General features: G+C 45.7%; 1 protein-coding gene across 1 annotated transcript in view; it reads left to right on the top strand.

Moving 5' to 3' along the window:
• SCUBE3 (signal peptide, CUB domain and EGF like domain containing 3) overlaps positions 1 to 21155 on the top strand; it is a 53287-nt gene that overhangs the window by 13297 nt on the left and 18835 nt on the right. The window contains exons 2-7 of the mRNA XM_020999564.2: positions 11905 to 12027; positions 12276 to 12401; positions 15497 to 15631; positions 17266 to 17391; positions 17610 to 17726; positions 20203 to 20250. Coding sequence (XP_020855223.1) covers positions 11905 to 12027; positions 12276 to 12401; positions 15497 to 15631; positions 17266 to 17391; positions 17610 to 17726; positions 20203 to 20250 — 675 coding nt within the window. The remainder of the gene's footprint in view (positions 1 to 11904; positions 12028 to 12275; positions 12402 to 15496; positions 15632 to 17265; positions 17392 to 17609; positions 17727 to 20202; positions 20251 to 21155) is intronic.

Here is a 21155-nt window from a genome sequence, read left to right as displayed (position 1 = left end):
TTTCCCACCTCTCCTTTCCGCCATCATCTCCCCTTTTATATTACCCACCCTACACCAGCTCCAGGCTTTCAGTACCCTCATATTGCCCTTCACAACCCACCACAGGGCTTCACTCGAGCGGGTCTTCTCCTGGCAGCACCTGGGCCTGAATGTCAACAAAACTTACCTGCCCTGTGCCCCACTGCCTCCTTGGGAAAGCTCTTTAATTAAGGAACTCATCCAAATGTCACTTCTTTCAAGAGGCCTCTCCTGATTCCCCTCTCTGCCCCCCTATCACTTTATATTTATTTTTATTCATTATTATTTTATTTATATTTCTGTTTATTTTTGTAGAGCCTACATTTACATAGCTGTGGATAGGTCCTATCCCCCGAGCAGGGAGTAAGCTCCGTGAAGTAAAGAATCAGCTCTCTTTTGAGTGTTCACTCATATTTCTCAGCACTTTTGCTGTGGTTGTTTCATTGTTTCCGTCACATCAGACTCTTTGTGACCCCACTTGGGGTTCTCTCTGGAGTGGTTTGCCATTTCCTTCTCCAGCTCATTTGACAGATGAGTAACTGAGGCAAACAGGGCTAAGTGACTTGCCCAGGATCACACAGCTAGTAAGTGTCTGAGGCCAGAGTTGAACTCAGAAAGATAAGTCTTCCTGACTCCAGGGCCAGTGCTCTTATCCACTGCTCCACCTCACACCTAAAGCATAGCAGGTTCTTAATAAATGATTATTGACTGATAAACTGATTCACACTCTAGTGGTAGTGGGTAAGAAAGGCTTAAGAATGTGGTGACCCTCTCAGAGGCACCTGCACTCGAACAAGCTCCTGGTGATAACAGCGCCTTAACTCAAATGACTGGTCCCAGGAGGGGAGTTCAGGCATGCGGTCTCCTGGTGGTACAGATAATTTTTTGGCAAGGGATCCTTCATCGTCCCCAAATTCTCATCATGAAGGTGAAGTCTACTAGGTTGGGCAGTAAAGAATGCAGAAGAGAAGTTCTCACGAGGCCCAGCTGGTGGACTAGCTACTGTGTTCCACCAGTTGGAGCCGGATCCAGGAATGTGCTTTGGGCATCGTTAGAATTCCCCAAATCATAACTGGAGAAAATTAAATAAACAAATAAATCCAGCAATTATCCAACAGCAGTAAGAAGGCATCAGCTCCTCGGATATAATAGAAGCCCAGTCAGCGAAAGCAGGCCTATGAATGGCATTTGTCGTCCCTGAGCTCTCCTCACTTAACGCCTTTTCTCCATTTAACAACTTCTGTTACTGCTTGTTCTCTAGCCCTGCTGGGTACAAAGGAGGATCAAAGAGGATTGTAAGAGGGGTGGCTAAGTAGCACAGTGGATAGAGCACCGGCCCTGGAGCCAGGAGGACCTGAGTTCAAATCTGGCCTCAGACATTCCTAGCTGTGTGACCATGGGCAAGTCACTTAACTCCAACTGTATCACCAAAAAAAAAAAAAAAGAGGATTGGGAGATGCTGTATCTACCCTCCAGACTCCTAGAATGTGGTTGGGGATAGAACAGTGGAGGCAACATCTTGTAGTGAGTGGAATGAGCACTGGATTTGAGGTCCAGAAGACCTAGGTTCTGGTGTTAGGCCTGCCACTCACTGGCCTTGTAACCTTGGCCAAGTCATTCTGGGCCTCAGTTTTCACATCTTCAAAGAGAAGTGTTGGACTAAAGATGTCACCAATGGAGGTTCCTTTTAGCTCTAAAATACTACGAAGTAATGATTTTTTTTCACAGACAATGAAAACGAGTCAGTCGAGTTCAGTTGTTGCTGCTCAGTCATGACCCTACTTGGGGTGTTCTTGGCAAAGATACTGGAGTGCTTTGCCATTTCCTTCTCTAGATCATTTTACAGCTGAGGAAACTGAGGCAAGCAGGGTGAAGTGACTTGCCCCAGGTCACACAGCTGGTAAGTCTCTGAGGCCAGAGTTGAACTCACAAAGACAAGTCTTCCTGACTCCCTGCCAGGCACTCTATCCACTGTGCCACCTAGCTGCTGATGAGAACAAAACAGTGATGTAACAATGCACCACAGCATGTACTGGCTGGCACAGTGAGTGCTGCAAAGAAAGAGAAGAGGGGAGATCAGCAGGGAAAGTACTGGTAAATGGGCACAACACTTTTAAGAACACTTTCTCCACACTTTCTTAAGTCTAGACAATCAATAAAGTGATAAATCAGGTCCTAATCTCTGAGGTATAAATACCCACACTGAAATTTTAACGTGGGGTGGGGGGCAGCTAAGTGGTGTAGTAGATAGAACTCTGGCCTTAGAGTCACAAGGACCTGAGTTCAAATCCAACCTCAGACACATAACACTACCTGTGTGACCCTGGGCAAGTCACTTCACCCTGTTTGCCTCAGTTTCTTCATCTGTAAAATGAGCTGAAGAAGGAAATGGCAAACCATTCCAGTGTCTTTGCCAAGAAAACCCCAAATGGGGTCTGAAGAGTTGGAAACGACTGAACAACAACAACAGATTTCAGACAAGATGGGAGAGGAAAGCACTGCCAGATTAGATATTTTTGGCAGGTTAGTGCTTCGTGACATCCTTGGAATCACACTGAATAGGCAGTTGTCTATTCCATTTACGCCTAGGACAAGCCCGGGGAAGGATAAAACAGATTATTCATCTCCTCACAGTGCCAGGGTGCTATGCTGTGTTGGGGGAGAGAATGTTCTTCACTCTAATCACAGTTACTGACCAGAAGCAAAAGCTGTGCTGATTGTGGCAGCATCAGGGAAAAATACGTGGGAGTCCAAATGTCGCTGGGCGGCTAGATGTCAGTGAGCTCAAATCCAGCCTCAGACACTTACTAACTGTGTGACCCTGGGCAAGTCACTTCACCCTGCTTGCCTCAGTTTCCTCATCTGTAAAATGAGCTGGAGAAGGAAATGGCAAACCACTCCACGATCTTTGCCAAGAAAACCCCAAGTGGGGTCATGAAGAGTCGGACACGACTGAAATGAGTGACCAACAAAAACCAAATGCCTTGCCCAGCCTGGCACTGAGATTCCAGTAATTCCTTTTACTTCCCCCCTGTGCTGACTTCTCCCCCACTGTGGTACAGCTGCCAACCTGTACTGCCATAGTTAGGTCAAGTAAGAGGTAAAGGCTTCATGTGCAGCAAGAGGAATTTGTTGGACATTCAGAAGAATTTCTGGGTCTCAGGAAGCATAATTGTGGTTCTGGAGAAGACTTTTGAGAGTCCCACGGACAGTAAAGAGATCAAATCAGTCAATACTTAAAGAAATTGATTCAGGCTATTTACTATAAGGTCAAATACTGAAGCCAAAGCTCATATCCTTTGGTCACATAATGAGAAGACAGGACTCACTGGAAAAGACCCTGATGTTGGGAAAGATTGAAGGCAAAAGGAAAGGGGATGGCAGAGGATGAGATGGATAGGTAGTGTCATGGAAACAACAAACATGAACTTGGACAGACTTTGAGAGACAGTGGACAATAGAAGGGCCGGGGGAGCTATGGTTCATGGGGTCACGAAGAGTTGGACATGACAAAGTGACTGAATAACAACAAGAGGCATGATATCTTGGGACATATTACCAAGTATCTGAAGACTTTGAAGGTGAAAGACAGTGACTTGACTGGGCTAGGCTAGGGAACAGCTTGCTTGGAAGTAGGAGGATGGCTGAGATGACCTCTTGAGATTCCTGCGAGCTTGAGACCTTGCAGAGTGCTAAGGATTCAGAAAAGCCACCCATTCCGTGATTTCTTTGTAGATGGAAAGACCTAATGCTAGAACAGAAGCCCACTGAATAGGGCCTTTTCTTCTCTATTCATTCTAGAGCAGAGGTGGGGAACCTGCAGCCCCAAGACCGCATGTGGCCTTCTACATCCTTGGATCCTTGCGGTCTTTTGACTGAGTCCGGATTTTACAGAACAAATCCTTTTATTGAGGGGTTTGTCCCGTGAAGTTTAGATTCAATCAAAGGGCCGCACTGAGGACTTAGAGGCCACACATGGCCTGGAGGCCGTAGGTTCCCCACCCCTGTTGCAGGGCTTTCTTAGAATGGTTTTGCAACTTCCAATTGCCCAATTTTGGGTCCCAGAGAGGAACTGAAACCTTGCTGGAAATGGATCACAGGACCCATGCAGAGCTAGGTCAGAGTGATAAAGAGACAGAGGATGAGACCAAGGGTCCAATGGGAACCACTTGGCCTCTAGTCAGTCCCTCAGCCACAGCACTAAAGAAAATCCTTGGGGTATAGGTAGTTTCCCAGCTACTCCCTCTGGATTAGGGAGCAAGGGACTCTTTAAACCTTAAAGTTAGCATTCCTTTCAAACCAAGGGACTTTTATTGCCACTGACTTCTTCATTTTCTATTTCCTGGAAAGTCTTGCCACCTCCTCTCAGCCTTTCCAAATCTGATCCATTTTTCAAGGCTCAACTTAAACCCGACCACCACAGTCAATCAGTCAGTCACCAAGCAACAAGTACCTACTATGTGCTACAGGCTTGTGATTGCAAAGACAAAAATAAAACAATCCTCGACCTTGAGGAATTTCTAATCTATCAGGGAGACAACATGTATACATACAAATATACACAGATATAGACAAAGTATGTACAAATATGTATACACAGTACATATAATATATATACAGTGTATGTACAAGTACATAAAAATATATATATACATTTTTAGGGGGTAAGAAGGAAGCACTCCCAGCTGAGGAATCAGGAAAAGCCTCATGTAAGAGGTGGTCTTGAGCTTTGAAGGAAACCAGGGGTTCTAAGAGGTGAAGGTGAGAAGGGAGCTTTCCAGGCATAGAGGATGATGTCATGTGTGAGGAACAGAAAGAAGGTCAGTTGGACTGGAACTCTGTTGTTCAGTCGTATCTGACTCTTCATGACTCCATTTGGGATTTTCCTGGCAACGATACTAGAGTAGTTTGCCATTTCCTTCTCTAGCTCATTTTACAGATGAGGAAACTAAGGCAAATGGGGTAAATGACTTGCCCAGGGTCACACAGCTAATCAGTGTTTGAGGCCATATTTGAACTCAAGAAGATGAGTGTTCCTGACTCCAGGCCTGGACAAGCCCAGGGAAGGATAAAACAGATTATTCATCTCCTCACAGTGCCAGGGTGCTATGCTGTGTTGGGGGAGAGAATGTTCTTCACTCTAATCACAGTTACTGACCAGAAGCAAAAGCTGTGCTGATTGTGGCAGCATCAGGGAAGAATACGTGGGAGTCCAAATGTCGCTGGGCGGCTAGATGTCAGTGAGCTCAAATCCAGCCTCAGACACTTACTAACTGTGTGACCCTGGGCAAGTCACTTCACCCTGCTTGCCTCAGTTTCCTCATCTGTAAAATGAGCTGGAGAAGGAAATGGCAAACCACTCCACGATCTTTGCCAAGAAAACCCCAAGTGGGGTCATGAAGAGTCAGACACGACTGAAATGAGTGACCAACAAAAACCAAATGCCTTGCCCAGCCTGGCACTGAGATTCCACTGTGCTACCTAGCTGCCCCATCTGAAATCTAAGGGGGTATTATTTCTAGAAGACCTCTGTGAAAATACACATGTGTTAAGGATGGGGTAGATGGTTAACCTGTCAGATTAGTTTAAGAGGCGCCCCAGTTGTTATGTAAAGAAGTAGGGAGCGGGACTCTGAAGGGTTGGGGCATGGGATGACTTAGTTTTGACTGAGGAAAGGGAAACATTCAGACCAAGGGCTATTGCTCAAGAAGAACAGGCCTGGCCTGGATAGCAGCACAAGAACACCAAATGCCTTCTACAGGCCACCAGACTTTCATCATTTTTGCCTAGAGACAGTTCAGCTCTTTCCTGTCATGCTAGGGGCTGCCTTTAAAGGGGAGGCAGTGAGTCAGAAGGAGGGAGATGATCGGAAAGGAAAATGAGAAGTTATCAGATGTAGAATAAGACTGCTGAGAAGGATGAAGAAGTTTAAATATGTTCACCCTTGGGGTCATTAATGAAAGCCCCAAACTCATGGATACTCAACGTGATAAAGAAAGCTGGGCATAAGGTAAGGTAGGCGGACTTCATTGAGTCCTTCCCCCTGGACTACCCAATACCTTAGAATGAATAGCTGGGATAAAAAGACGTCTAGGAGGGGAGATCAGAACATTCTATTGGCTCTAGAAGGGGCAAGGGTGGGGTTTAACCTCTCTTGTTTTATGGACCCTGTTGGATGTATGGTAAAGCTTATGGACCACTTCTCAAAATGTTTTTAAAATGCATAAAATCAAATACATAAGATTACAAAAGAAATCAATTATACTGAAATATGGTAAGAAAGAAAGGAAAGAAGGAAGAAAGAAAGGAAAAAAGAAGGAAAGAAGGAAGGAAGAAAGATGGGAGGGAGTGAGGTGAGGGAGGAAAGAAAGAAAAGAAAGAGAGAGAAAGATCATAGGTTAAGAACTCCTCTTAGAATCAAATACAAATCCTCTGTTTAACAAGTAAAACCTTTACAGCCTGGATCCCACCTACTTTTTCAGACTTATCACACATTATTGCCTTTCATATATACTGAGTTCCAGCCAACCTGGTCTTCTTGCTGTTCCTAAACACAAAATATCCTATCCACATGCCTTAATACATGCTCTCTGTCCCCCATGCCTGGAATACATAGCTTCTCCTCGTCCTCACTATTCAGAAATTCTAACTTACCTCAAAGCTCAGTTTAAGCACCATCTCCTATACAGGGCCTTTCTTGATCTTCCTAGCTACAAGTGCCTTCCCCCCCAAAAAATTACCTTGTGCTTATTTCTTACATATTGTCTGTGTTTATATGTATGTGTGTATGTATGTGTATATATATGTATGTGTATATACACATAAATACATATTTATACACATGTGCATACATTATTTCCCCTGATAAAATATAAACTCTTTGAAGGCAGGGATTGTCTCATTTTTGTCTTTGTAGCTCCAGCACCTAGCCCAATGTTTGGCACAGAATAGATGTTTAATAAATGTTTGCTGATTGATTGATGGGAGGATAGGGACACCCACTTGATGGAGTGTTTAGGAGATCCCTGGGCCTGGATGACTTTCAGCCTCAGCTTCCTAGAGAGCCTGGCTTACTGAATGTCAAGTATATTTTCAAGAAGGAACCCATAAAATGCCACCCCCAGGAGCTCTTTCCCTTACTTAGACAAATGATTTATTTACATTATGGAGCCTGAGCTGAGGGATGGAAATCAAATTGGGAAAGATCACAAAAACTCCAAAGTTGTTGCTTCCAGCTTGCTTGGTGGCTCCTAGAGCCCTTTGGAGACGGATCAGGATACTTTCCCTTCCCACTATCCCCCACAACACCCCCACCCCAGAGCCAATGAGTTTGACATAGTCTTCCCTCCCTTTTCTCTTGCTTACTCTTTCACCAACTATAGCTTTAGTACTCGGAGGGGAGGGGAGGGTAAGGGGAGGAGTGGTTACTAAAGAGGGGGACATAGAGGGGATTCCCAGAGAGGGAAATTTGGTCCTGACCACCCAGACTGGGAGAGTCTGGACAAGAGGGTGGGAATACCATCCTTTGCCTGTAAGATCTGAGATCAGTGGTCCCACAACTAAAAGCAGAGTGCTCTGAAGCAAGTGGGGACAGGAGTAGTATAATTCATTTCAAGAGACATTGACTGAGTATCTACTACCAGCACAAGCCCTGGTGATGAGAACAGATGGGAATACAAAGATTAATCCTATGAATAAGACACAATTCTTACATTCAGGAAGCTCATAGTCTAGTTCAGATGGGGTAGGGGTAAGGGATAGAGACATAAGGCAATGTATACAAATAAATATAACAGAAAGAAGAGTGTGAAAGTACTTGAGAGGCACAAAGTATACCTCTGGCTGTGGGGTAAGGGGACAGTTCCATGGAGGGAGAAACATTTTGGCTGTGCCTCAAAGGGTGAGTAGGTAGTATGGTATAGAAGAGAAAGCACTGAATCTCAAGCCTGAAGGCCTGGGTTTGACCTGATTCTTTCTCTTGCTATCTCTGTGATCCTGAGTAAGTCGCTCCAACTCTTAAGCCTCAGTTTCTTCCTCTGTAAAATGGGGATATTTGATCTCTAAGGTCCCTTTCTAGCTCTAATGTTCTGTGAATCCTCTGATTTCAGCTAGGAAAAATAGAGGAAGAGGGTAGGAGGGCATGCCAGGTACACAGAACATTATGAACAAAAACATGAAGAAAGGAAAGTACCGAACATGTTCAAAGACTATCGAGTGGTCCGGTTTGATTGGAGTGTAGGGAGATAGAATCCAGATCATGAAGGGCTTTATATATGACGCAAAAAGAGCCTGGAGTTTATTCAGTAGCCCCTGGGGAGCTGCTGAAAGCTTTTGAATGATGTTAAGTACACTGAACATGCTTAATAGCATGAAGGTCAAGCTAGGGAAAAGCAAGGTGGGGAAGAAGGTGTAGAAAAAAGAAGGGGGGTGGTTGAACCTGGGATGCTAACTGTGTGACCTTGAGCAAGCATTTCATCTCTGAACCTCAGTTTATCTGTTTGTTAAGCAAGGAGGATGGACAAACTAATCCCTAAGTTTCCTTTGAAAATTTGGGGGCTCTGCTGTGTTTTTCAGAACAAGGAAGATACTCTGTTGGCTTTGTTGCTGCTCTTTCTCCCAAACTTGGATGGAAATAAGATCTTCAGGGTTATAGCAGAGGCTGCCTCTGAATCAGGAAAAGGGAGAGCAGTCTATTGGTCAGTGTGTGTTTAGCACCCATGTGTGCAGAGTCCCACGTCAGGAAGAGTGGCGTCGGGTTGACTTGCAAACAGGCTGAAAAGGCAACTGCTTGTATAGTGTGATCCGAGGGACACTAAAAGACAACCCAGCTCAAAACTATCTCCCCAGAGGTGTTATGGGACTGCCTCTTATCTCTCCTCTTATCTCACCTACTATGAGGTTAAACAAAAACAGAGGCACTTACTATGTCCTAGGTGGGATCTTTCTCTCTCTAAGGTGGTCCTAGGACCAGGCATCCCAGAATTCTAAGGAAGGTATGAAATTGCCACAACCCACCCACCACATGTTAAATTCGATTCAATAAATATTTGCATGTGTACTGTGTCCAAAGAGTAGTACTTGTTGCTGGGAATTTCGATGAGACATGGCCTTTAGCTCTATGGAACTCATAGTCTAATAAGGAGATAAGACACAAGGACATTTAACTATAATGCCCAATATTAAATAAGTACATTTGTTGTTCTTGCTATTCAGTCGTCTCTGACTCTCCATGACTCCATTTGGGGTTTTCTTGGCAAAGATACTGGAGTTGTTTGCCGTTTCCTTCTCCAGCTCATTTTACAGATGAGGAAACGGAGCCAACATGGTTAAGGGACTTGCCCAGGGTCACACAGCTAGTTACTGTGAGAGGTCGTATTTGAATTCACAAAGATGAGTCTTCCTGATTCCAAGCCTGATGCTCTATCCACTGTACCACCTAGTTGCCCTATTCCCAACTTACAGATGAGGAAACAGGCTCAAAAAAGTGAAACCGAGAGTCGCAAAGCTCATAAAAGGCAGAAACAGGATTAAAACCCAGGTCTTCTGGCTCAAAACCCAATTCTCTTTTCTATACCATCCCTTGTGACACAGTCCTGACCACTGGTCCTAGTGGAACATAAGCCCATCCTAAAGACAAAAAAATTTATAAGAGAGTTTTCCACTCTCTCTGCTTCTGCTATTTGGAGTAATCAATTCAATTTAACAAGCATCTATTAAATGTCTACTGTGTTTACAAAGCACTGTGCTAGTCTTGTTTCCCATTCTCATCAGTTTTTATCCCATCCTGAGTTGGGATAGGGGCTCTCCAAGCTGAAACAGCAAGCTTAATAAATGTTCACTGTGACTGAAGACTGACTACCATCACTGTGGTGCTGACATAGGAGTGGGGGAAAGAAGCAGACATATAGGCAGATCTCAGCTCCTGGAGCCATTCATTGAGCCAGTCAGTGGCTAAACGCAGAGATGGGGAACCTGCAGCCTCGAAGCCACATGTGGCCTTCTAGGTCCTTGGGTGAGGCCTTTTGACTGAGTCCAGGTTTTATAGAATAAACCCTTTTATTAAGGGGATTTGTTCTGTGAAGTTTGGATTCAGTCGAAGGGCTGCACTTGAGGACCTAGAGGGCCACATGTGGCCTCGAGGCTGCAGGTTCCCCAGCCCTGGAGAGTTGGGATGAAAGTAGCCTGGGAAGAGGAAGCAAAAAAAAAGCTGGTGTGGGGCAGGGTATTTGAAAGCCCTTCCTCACACCGCCTGCCTTCTTCTTCCTGCCCTGGGACTCCATGCTCTCCAGCTCCCACTTGTACTCACAAGTTTGTCCCCTCTCCTAATTGGGATCTTGCAGTAATGAAGAAGAGGATGTTTGGGCTGTTTCAGATACAGTCTCATTGGTGCTGTTCTTTAGGGGATTATCACAGTCTGGTCTCTTAACTGAGAGCTTTATAAACCTTTGATGAGACTACAATATTCCCTCCAGTTTGGTGTTTTTCTTCTCTGGACTGTGCTAAGAAACTGTAAACCAATTCTTTCTATAAAGTAAAGAGGTAAAGTATAGGAAGGAAGAAATAAGCTTTTATTAAGCAACTACTATATATCAGGTACTGTGCTAAGTGCTTTACAAATATCTCACTTTAAAAGTAAAATCAAAGCCAACTTTACAAGTTTCTGGACACTAATGATGGATACCTCCCTTCCCTTTATACTTACTACAGTATCCTCTTTCTTAAGTAAGTTTTCCTAGTAAATTAAAATTTCCTAGTTTCTGTTTTATTCAAGAAGGTAAGATGCTATAGGAAAAGAATGTAGGAACTGAGAGCAGGAAGACATGGGTTGGAATCCTGCCTCTGAGGCTTGATTGGTTGCTTAATACTTACTGGCTGAGTTAAGTCCCGTGTGCTCTCTGAACCATATGTATCTCACCAAGATGAAAAGATATAGCTAAAGCTATATCTGGATACAGATTTGCTTCTGCCTTTGGAGATCCTAAATGCATGAAATCTCAGATCACTGACATAGGTAACATATTTTACACTGATTACCTTTGAGGTTGGTTACACCCGGTGACATCTAAGAAAGCCATTTAATCTAGTCCTTAAATTATTTTGCAGGTTGGGGTCTTTGTGGGGAGGGCTCCTATAAGTAATGCCAATGGTACAGAACCTCAGTCCCAGGGGGGAAGCTCTTCCCAGACCCTTTGCCTCATCCACATCTGGTTCTAGATCTTTGAATCTCTTCTTTCAGGGCCTTGTGGGCCTCCAACGTTAGGATAGCATTAGGATAAAGATGGGCTGGGTGCTTGGAAGAACTGATAACTCAAGAGGAACGTGAGCTTCCTGTAGCATGGGGTGTGGGCAACTGTGGGGAGCTGGAATTGGGGAGGATTGTCAGCCCCTATCAATCAGCTTAAGAGCATTCTGTTACTAGAGATTAATGACACTTATTCCATTTTCAAACTTCTTGCTTTCTCCTTCATTCTTCCTGTTAAAACCTTCTCTCAGGAAAGGATACAGTAAATTCACTCCTACTAAGATGCTGATAGCTCACTGTTTTCCACACTAGAGATATTTTCTTTTTAACCAAGGATCAAGATAAAGCAAAGAAACAAATATCTAACTGAAATTCTAGGCATCTGGAATAGTGAAGGAGGTGTTTTTGGATAGGGAGAACTTCCTGGGCTCCTAAAATCACTCTTTTTTCTAGATTTACACCAAGTCTGGCACTAGGTGGGAAATAAGTACATATGAGTGAGTGAACGGCCTCTGAAAAGTGTCCACTGCTTATGTTCTGAAGATGAGAGGAACACACCTCAGAGGAGTCTGCACTGAGGAAACTCCTCTGAGGGGGATGATGGCAGAGATCCCACTTGACCTTCATCTTTTCTCTCCTAATAGATGTGGATGAATGTGTGGAAGGCACCGACAACTGCCACATTGATGCCATTTGCCAGAACACTCCCCGTTCCTATAAGTGCATCTGCAAATCTGGCTATAGTGGAGATGGCAAACACTGCAAAGGTGAGGCTGGGGAGAGGAAGCACTGGAAAAGGAGAGGAGAAACTCAGCCAGTAGGACCACGGGAAATCATGCACAGTCCTCAACTTGGAGGGGAAAGACCTGCCATCCTCTAGTCTTGAGAACTTCTATCCTCAGATTCTAGGTCTTGTGCAAGGAGAGAAGGAACCCAGGAAGATTTGGGTGTTTGGTGGTGGAATCGGTGGGACGGGTGGGGCCTCATCATTGTCTTAGCCTTTCTTCTCCCTCAGATGTGGATGAATGTGAGCGGGATGACAATGCCGGTTGTGTACATGAGTGTGTTAACATCCCTGGTAACTACCGATGCACCTGCTATGATGGCTTCCACCTGGCACATGATGGACATAACTGTCTGGGTGAGCAAGGAGACTGTAGTGGGGGAGGAAGGGAGATCACCAGTATTTCTCAGTCAAGGAGTGGGACAGTAAAAATTCTCCTTTCTACAGGGCTACTTGCCATGACTAATACCTCTACCTAAGAGCCTGGAGTGCCTGACTTCTGAGACAAGTGAGAAGGGGTTATTCTCTAATGTGGAACAGCCCCTAAGGATGGATTCATCCTGCACATGGATAGAAAAAATTCCAGGGGCACTGATGGACAATACCCTAAATTTAGGCCCCTTGAGGTAGATCTAGGAGTGGAGAACCACATGCTACTTTCACTCAGTCTGTGTCAAAGAACACAGTCAGTGGGAGAACCATCTTCAAGGAAGTCTGCACAAATCTCTCTCTCTCTCTCTCTCTCTCTCTCTCTCTCTCTCTCTCTCTCTCTCTCACACACACACACACACACACACACACACACACACACACACACACACACAGAGGTTCTTCCCTCTCCTGATTTCTGTTGTCCCCCAGTCTGCTCTGCTTACCTGCCTCTATATGAGGTGAGGAAGTCTGATGGAGAAGAGAGTAAGAGAACTGGACATCCCTTGGCCTTGGGTTGTTCCTGGAGCCCCAGTACTTGGAGTTCAGCAATAAGGAAGCCTCTGAGGACCCAGAACTTCGGATCTTGGTCTGTGTACATCTAGGATGTTTGATAGGGAAATTCTTATGGGAATGGAAAGGCAGAATAAGGAAGTGGTCTCTGCCCAGATTCTCCTCTGGTGTAAAAACCAAGGAATGGAGTAGGAAAGCGTTTGGGATGGAATCCAGGAGTCCTTCCCAATAATAACTAACATTTACATGGGACTCTATGGTTACATAGCAATTTACAAATGTCATGTCAGTTGATCCCCACAACAACCGTTTGAAGTAAATGCTGTTATTATGCCCATTTTACAGATAAAGATGCTAAGGCTAAGTGATTTGTTCAGAGTCACACAATTAGTAAGTGTCTGAGGCAGGATGTGAATTCAAGTATTCTCAAACTTCATGTCCAACACTCTATCCAATGCACCAACTAGCTGCTCCTACTTTACTGCTAGTCCCAGGGCCAAGGAAAGAGGGAAAATAAGGAGCTACAGGACCATGAAGGGAGGGGTAAAAGGGATGATCTGACCCCAAAACACTGGACCAAGCTCTGCCTCACTCAACCTCCAACCTTCCTAAATTGACTATTTCCTCAACATCATTAGCTAAGGAAAGCCTTCTCACTCTGTGACTCAGAAGACACAAGCCAAAGCTCCTCAGCCTTAGTTCCACTCTATCCCCTATATTCATCCTGTGCCTTCATGCCTTCCCTTTCACAACACCACCTCAGTCACCTAACCCTAGACCCCAGTCTGCCTAAGGCTCATACCCTGGTCTACTCTTTCATTACTAAGATGCCTCCTGCTCTTTTGTTACAGAGCTCCTGGCATTCTGATTTGGGCAACTGGTGGGTGGGAAACTCTAAAAGCAACACAAGTCAGACAGGAAAGCTGCCTTAAGGACTGGCCATTTGGGCCTCCTGAGTTCTTTTGAGCTTCTCACCTCCCTGGAGGCTTAACTGTCCTACTGAGAAATAGGGCAGAGCCCTGAACAATAGGAGTGAATGAAGGTAGGGTCAGAGCTGAAACAGGGGCAGTCAGAGAGAGAAAAAAGCAAAGAGAAAGGAAAAGGGAATGGGAAAGGGCTGAATAGGAAAACCTGAACAGGGACAGAGGTGTAGAGAGAGAGATAAGGACAGGAGTAGAGGAGGAGGTCTCCTGCACTTTCCCTGTAGGTGATCTCCAGACTAAGAACTAAGGGGATCTAGGTCAGCCTTCTCTGCCAGTACCTGCAGCAGGGATGGTCTAGGATGCTAGGGGTCAGTAGAGGGGAAGGGGAGGCATCCGGAAGTCCTCAAAGGAACTGCCTTTTCCCCTTGGGTCCGGCTGAACAAAGAGGGACTCATGATGCTGTTTGGAACTGCACTGGCAAGCAGGGTTTGGAAGAGCACTGTAGGGTCTGAGAAGATTTGAAAGAGCCCAAGAGCTGGATGGCTGTTGGCCACCAAGGATGCTTGACTCAGAGGTGTGAGGGGTGTAAATTTGGGGTGAGAACCTTTCTGCCCTCTCTCAGTCCTCCAGAGCCCAGGGTGTGGCCTGGCTGTTCACTGTCTTCCTCCATCCCTCACTCCCAGTCTGCTAAACTTTGTTTTGTTAAACCAAAATAGGAGAGGCTGGGGAGCGTGGCAGTAAGCCCAGGCTGGGGGTGGCGGGGGTGGGGTGGGTGGAATGGTGAGAAGGGGAAGAGAGAAGGAGAGAGTATCAGGGCCTCTGGCCTGTCCAGAGAAATGGTCACTGCCTTACAGAGAACCTGGGACTTGGTCTGCTCTGATTTCACAGCCATAAGACCCTTGCTAAATTCATTTCCTTTTTCTTTTTTTGTCTTTTTTTGCTTTCCTTTAGCAGCATCATAACCTATTCTCCATCTCCTGAGATTCCCCATTTCACTAACCCCTTTTCCAGCTTATTCTTCTAAGTCTGGGCAGAATGGTATTATGTATCACCTATGTGGAATCCATCAGGAGACTCCACTCCCTCTCCCCACTTTCATGACCCTGAACTTTGCCCTTCTTCTGGTTTATATTTCCATGCTAAGCAGAGTAGGCAATGGTGTGTACCGAATTGGAGTTGGGGGAGGGGGCGGAGACTTGCTCCAGTTACTAAGGACAACACATTATGGTGTAGTAGGAAAGATATTAGCTTTGGAGTCAAAAGAACTGGATTTGACTTGGCTCTGCTGCTCGACGTCTTGTCTGTCACGGGACGCTGAACTTCTCTGGGCCTCATTTTCTCCTCTGTAAAATGAAGAGGCTGGACTGAGTGCTCGCTAAAGCCCCTTCCAGACCTTTCTCCTGTGATTCTCTCTTCCCAAGACCCCCATCTCAGGGCTGGGCTGGGAGGATGGGGAGGAGGTGGGGAGGGACCATCAAGCTGTCATATCCTTCCACCCTCAGGGACTACTTATTTACCCTACCTCACTCCCCCAGGTAGTAGCTGGTCCCCAAAGCTTCCTTAACCATTTTTTTTTTTGATCCACAGATCTGGATGAGTGTGCTGAGGGCAATGGGGGCTGTCAACAGAGCTGTGTCAACATGATGGGCAGTTATGAGTGCCTCTGTAGAGATGGCTTCTTCCTCAGTGACAACCAGCACACCTGTATCCAGCGGCCAGAAGGTCAGTCCCCAGAGTGTCAGAGAGTGACCATTTCCTTTCCCCACCCTCCCCAAGCTCTTATTTCTATTAACTGCAGACCCTTCTCATTCTCCACCATCTCAGCCATGTGACTATGCCCAAGGGTTCCATGAGGCCTTAGTTCCACACAAAGGGTCACTGTAGGTTAAGGAGAAGGTAGCCCCATAGGAATCAGTGTATAATTGATGTTGAAGAAGGGCTAAGACAAGTGTATGTTCAGTGTGATCTCAGACTGGTAGTACAGGACTAGAAACTGGTATGGAGTAGGGGTAAGGGTTGGTGTAATAAAAATAATAACAATAGCTAATATTTATGTAGTGCATATGTAGTGCTAAGTGCTTTCAAATTATTATTTCATTTGATCTTCACAACAAGCCTGGGAGATAGGTATTATTATTATTATCCCCATTTTACAGATGTGAAAACTGAGACAGAGGTGAAATGGTTTGCCCAGGGTAAGTGTCTGCAGCTGCATTTGAACTCAGGTCTTCCTGATGCCAGGCCCAGAGCCCTATCCACTGGGGCACCTGGCTCCTCAGCTATGTAGAGTTAGTTATAAACTCAATGTGGTTATAGGACTGAAGTCAGTATTGGAGTAGGGCAGGTAGGAGATGGTGGTCAGCATAGGTTTGAGAATAAATATAGGGTTGGGGTAGGTATGAGGTAAATGGGATCGTGGGCAGTATGGGGTTGGGGAGTCAACAGGGGTGCCTTGTGCATCCAGGTAGAGTGTAACTCTAGACACCTGGGTTTGCCCTGGCTGCTGCCTCATTCAGAGGGTTCAGTATTCACCCCCTTATATCTTATGCTTAACCCTTCTATGCTGTGGTTTGGGACAGAAGCCATAGAATCAGATGCAGAGCAGAGGAAATGAGCTGTTTTAACCTTGGGGTAGTGTCAGAAGGAGCTAAAACTTCTCCACCACAGATCCCTTAACTACCAACACTGAACAGTGGGTACCTCCTCATTTAAGTAATAAAGAACCAGACTTTGACTCCAAATCTAATATCTTCCCCACTACACCATAATGTGTTGTCCTTAGTAACTGGAACTGTGTATTATATAGCTCACAGTGACTTCACATCTTTTGAACTCTGATAGCATTTACTATCTGTCCCATTCATTGGACACATGTTAGACTTGACCTTACAGTATCAGCTAACTTTTCATATGTATGTCTTATCTCCCTAACAAGACTATTCCTTGAAGGTAGGAACAAAGTCCTATAATTCTTTATATCCTACTGTGCATAAACCAGTAGGTAGGTGCTTAGGCATTTCCTGGTTGACTGAATAGAAGGCTGGGATATTTTGGGAAGAGGGAAGAGGAACAAACAGGTAATGCTATATAATCTGAATGAATAGATGCTTAATCCAGGTTTATTGTGCCAACTGGTGCCTGTCATGCAGGGGCACTTTGGTGCCCATGGGAGTGTGCTAGGAACAAGGAAAGGCCTCCCAGATCAAGGGTTAGCCACCTCTCTCTAAGAAAAAGTCGGAGGAGGGCTTAGACCCTTAATTTGGGTCTTCCTGATCACCGAGCCCTATTCTCCAAGCAGTTCCCTGATTCCCTGTGCCCAGAGGCTGCATAGTTAGTCTATTCTTCTTCCCCTTTAGAAGGAATGAATTGCATGAACAAAAACCATGGCTGTGCCCATATATGCCGTGAAACACCCAAAGGGGGTATTGCCTGTGAATGCCGCCCAGGTTTTGAGCTTACCAAGAACCAGCGAGACTGCAAATGTAAGTTGGGGTGCTAGAGAGAAGAAGGGAAAACTACAAGGGATGGAGAGAGGGGAGGAAGAGAATAGTGGGGTAAAGAAATATGGGGAAGGGAAGGGCCAGGGGACCCTGAAAAGGAACCACTAATCAAGCTGGGTCAGAGTTCTTAATTTAGAGGTAGTACCTAGGGAGAACTTAACCACTCAGCACCTCACTGTTCCCTCTCCCCTGACTCACAGTGACATGTAACTATGGCAATGGTGGCTGCCAGCATACATGTGATGACACAGAACAAGGACCCAAATGTGGCTGCCATGTCAAGTTTGTGCTACACACTGATGGAAAGACATGCATTGGTGGGTAAAACTCTGGGAGAAAGAAGCATGGGAACAGAGTGGCAAATGTGCACTGGGCAAGGGGTAGAGGTAGGGAGCCCAAATAATTACAGTAGCACCAAATGGGCCACCCTGGGGACAGATGCAGTTTGAGTAGGGGGAGGGTGTCCTAGCTCAGCAGCCATGGCCTAACAGACATCAGAAACCTTGACTGCTCCGAGAGGGAAAGGGACAGCCCGCCATCTTGGCTGGAGGGGGAGAGCTAGAGAAAAGAAGCTGCTTGACCCTGACTGGGGGCTCAAACCAGAGAAGACTCTTGGGTTTAGCCAATCCCTGACAGTGACTGACGGAGTTGAGTAAGGCCTGGCACAATCCTCTTTGCACACGAGGTGGTGGGAGAAGGGAGTGAGGTAGTCAGGCACCTTTCTCACCTACAGGAAGCAGGGCCTGGAATAGGTGGGCAAATGGTTGGGATTTTTTTGGCTCTAGGGACCTTTCCCCTCTTTTTTATGTCACTTCCTTCTTTCCTTTTGCTCACTTTCTTTCCGGCACCTCCTCGTTGCATCCACTCTCTCTCTTTCTTCTTTTCCTTCATGATTTCTCAGCTTTCCCCTTATGACTCTTCCCTTCCTCAGCAGCTCCAGGCCCTCACCTCCTCAGTCCCAGGCCTCTATTCCCCTAGTCTTTGCTTATCTATATATGACCCTATTTCCTTAGTTCCTGGGCCCTACACACTGTCTCTCAAGTCACAGCATCAAGTTAATTCAGTTCCATACAATTCAGTTCACTAAGCATTTAATGGATATGCATTTAATTTAATCTATTCTGTGTCAAGAAAACAAACCAATTTCCCAGGGAGGTGAGGGAGAAGAGGGGAAAGGCAGTCATTTCAGAGAGGTGAGGGACCAGAAAGGACTTAGAGATCCCTTGGGTTCAATCTGACAGGGCTCTGCTGGGCTGAGTCTAGACAGGGTTTGAATCCTGAGCTTCAAAGGAGCTGTTATAGCTAAGAGAAACACAAGAGAATGGGGTTGTTCCCTGAACTAGTCAAACCCTCTTCCCCTCTTTTTGTACTTCTTTCCTTCCACAGAGCTTGTTTTCATTAATGGGTATTTCAGAACAGCCACCATGGGTAATAAAATGGCAGGAATCCTAATATTAGCTCCCCTTTCTGTAGTGCTTCCAAGTTCACAAAGCACTTTTCCCTCAACCTATAGTACTGCTCTTATAGATATAAGGCAACTAGAGTTCCAGAGACGTAAGTGTGTTTGCCCAAGACCACACAGCTAGAAAGGAGAAGGGGGAATGTCTTAATTGGTCATGATGATGTGTACCTCATGTAACATTCAATATCAACAGTCTCCCTGTCCCAGAGATCCAGCCTTTATACCTTAGGCAATGCTGCCCCTTCTCCACACCCCAAGAACAGGACTGTCCTTCTGTACTCAAAGATCTCCATGATTTTTTTTGGTACAACTTCCCTTAGTCACCTGTTCGAAGGACTAACATCCCTCATGGTTCTTCCTTATTTTAATTTTAAATCCCTGCCACTTCATTTTCTCTCTATGCATTCATCTACATATATTAAGATATTTTTTTGGTATTCACAAAGACTTCACTTTTTCAGGCTGGACTATTTACTCTTCTTTCATTTTCCCTTCCCCCACCTTCCAGTATTTTCTGGGGCTCTCTGCCCCTGTCCCACATGTCCTCATAGCCCTCCTAAATCACCAAGCTCAGAACAGATTCTTGGTCATAGTCTGGGCCAGTCTTAAGCCTGGTAGAGAAATTGACTGGTTTCTTTTTATGCAGATACCCCAGAGTCAGGCTTGCTTTAAAAACAAACAAACAAACAAACAAAAAAACCAAAGATGTTACACAGTTGATATGCCTGTTTAGCTTGAGTGCCATTCTAATTCCTGTATCCTTTTCTGCTATCTTATCTCACAACCAAAAGAGAATGTGGTTTTTCCCTGAACTACAGTTGGTCCCTTTTCCAACACCTCTCCCCTTCCCCTAGAGAGTTAATTTTCTGTCTTTCTCCTGCTCTCCACATTCTCCCCATTCCAAGTTTATTAGTGGAAGGAGCCTATTGAAGAATGTTTGGGGATGATAGCGCCCTTAGTCTATTTAGGAAGACTGAGACAATTAGTCTCAGAGACAAGTAAAGTGCATTCAACTAGGATTTGGGAAATGGGAGTGTCGTCCATATCTTTACCATCAATGTGATGTGTAACCTTAGATGAATGACCTAACTCTCTGGACCCTGAATTTCCCAACTATAACATTGGGAGGGTGAACCTAGCCCCTGTGTGGTGTAGTTAGGAAAATCAGATGCCAGAAAGGAAGAGGGCTCTGGAGATAAAGTGGCTATAAGAATCCCAGGATTCATTGTTTGGAGCTCTGCTGGCTCCAGTCCTCAGGGCAGGAGCCAGGGCTCACAGGGCCAGATGTCTCCTGCCCATCATCTAAACAGCTTTTTTACAATGTCAAACAGGGGAAAGGCGGCTAGAGCAGCACATCCCCCCCCAGGCCGTTTCTAATGGTAAATATACCTGCTCTCTCCATGCTCCCATGCTCTCTCGCTCGCTTGCTCGGGGAGGGGCTAATCCGCTGGGGCTCCCACTAACTGCATGCCCCACCAGGCCTGCCCCCACGTAGGCCTGGCTGGGCCCCAGCCTACCAACCAGGCTCACCTTGGCAACCTGGGCATAAGCCCTACTGAGGGGACAGGAGGGAACCTGGGTGGCAGGAATCCTGGGTCCCCAAGAGCTGGCCAAAGAATCTTTGTCGGTCTTGCTTGTCCTTATTCTTTATTTCCTCTGCTTTCCTTCCCCCTCTTTGTTCTTCCTTCCTCCCTTCGCCCCCAATGAGTCCCTCACCTACTTTTCCTTTGAGTTTCTAACTGTCCCTCAGACATAGCTGTCATTTCTTATCTTTTCCTACATTCTTCTGTACAGCTAAAGGTACAGTCAGCTCCACCCTACACACCTCTGTATGTAACCAGGAAGGAGGATGCTGATAATCAGAGGCCATCCTTCCCCAAAGGTGCTTGCTTCTCAGGCCCCTGATCCCTCCAGTTCCATTCTCCTAACTCCCTAGCCCTCTAGAACCCCCCGGTGTTTTTTTCAAGAAGCCAAGGGTTGGTGAACTGGAGAGAGCCCAAGGATGAGAGACTTCCATTCTCTTGACCTGACCCTGGTGCTGTTCTAGTCACCTGGAAGTGGCTGCCCTGCTCTCATTACAGTAGCTAGTGCTTGGCTTTCTGGGACCATCTTGGAGGCATTTTTTTCTCAGCAGTGTTGTCTACCTTAAACCCCTAGGGTATCACTTCCTCCTTAGGACCCTAAGAAGGTATCTGAAATAATGTTCCAATTCCCCTCACTTGAGGCTTTTGGGTTCAGTCCCACTTTCAGAACATTAGCTCCTACGTCAAAGTTGGGGTTTGGA

The sequence above is a fragment of the Phascolarctos cinereus genome, unplaced genomic scaffold (genome assembly GCF_003287225.1).
Source record: "Phascolarctos cinereus isolate Bilbo 61053 unplaced genomic scaffold, phaCin_HiC Scaffold_5;HRSCAF=322, whole genome shotgun sequence".
Classification (NCBI taxonomy): Eukaryota; Metazoa; Chordata; class Mammalia; order Diprotodontia; family Phascolarctidae; genus Phascolarctos; species Phascolarctos cinereus.
The sequence above is the reverse complement of the archived record's forward strand: the minus strand, read 5'-3'. Positions and strand labels throughout refer to the sequence as shown.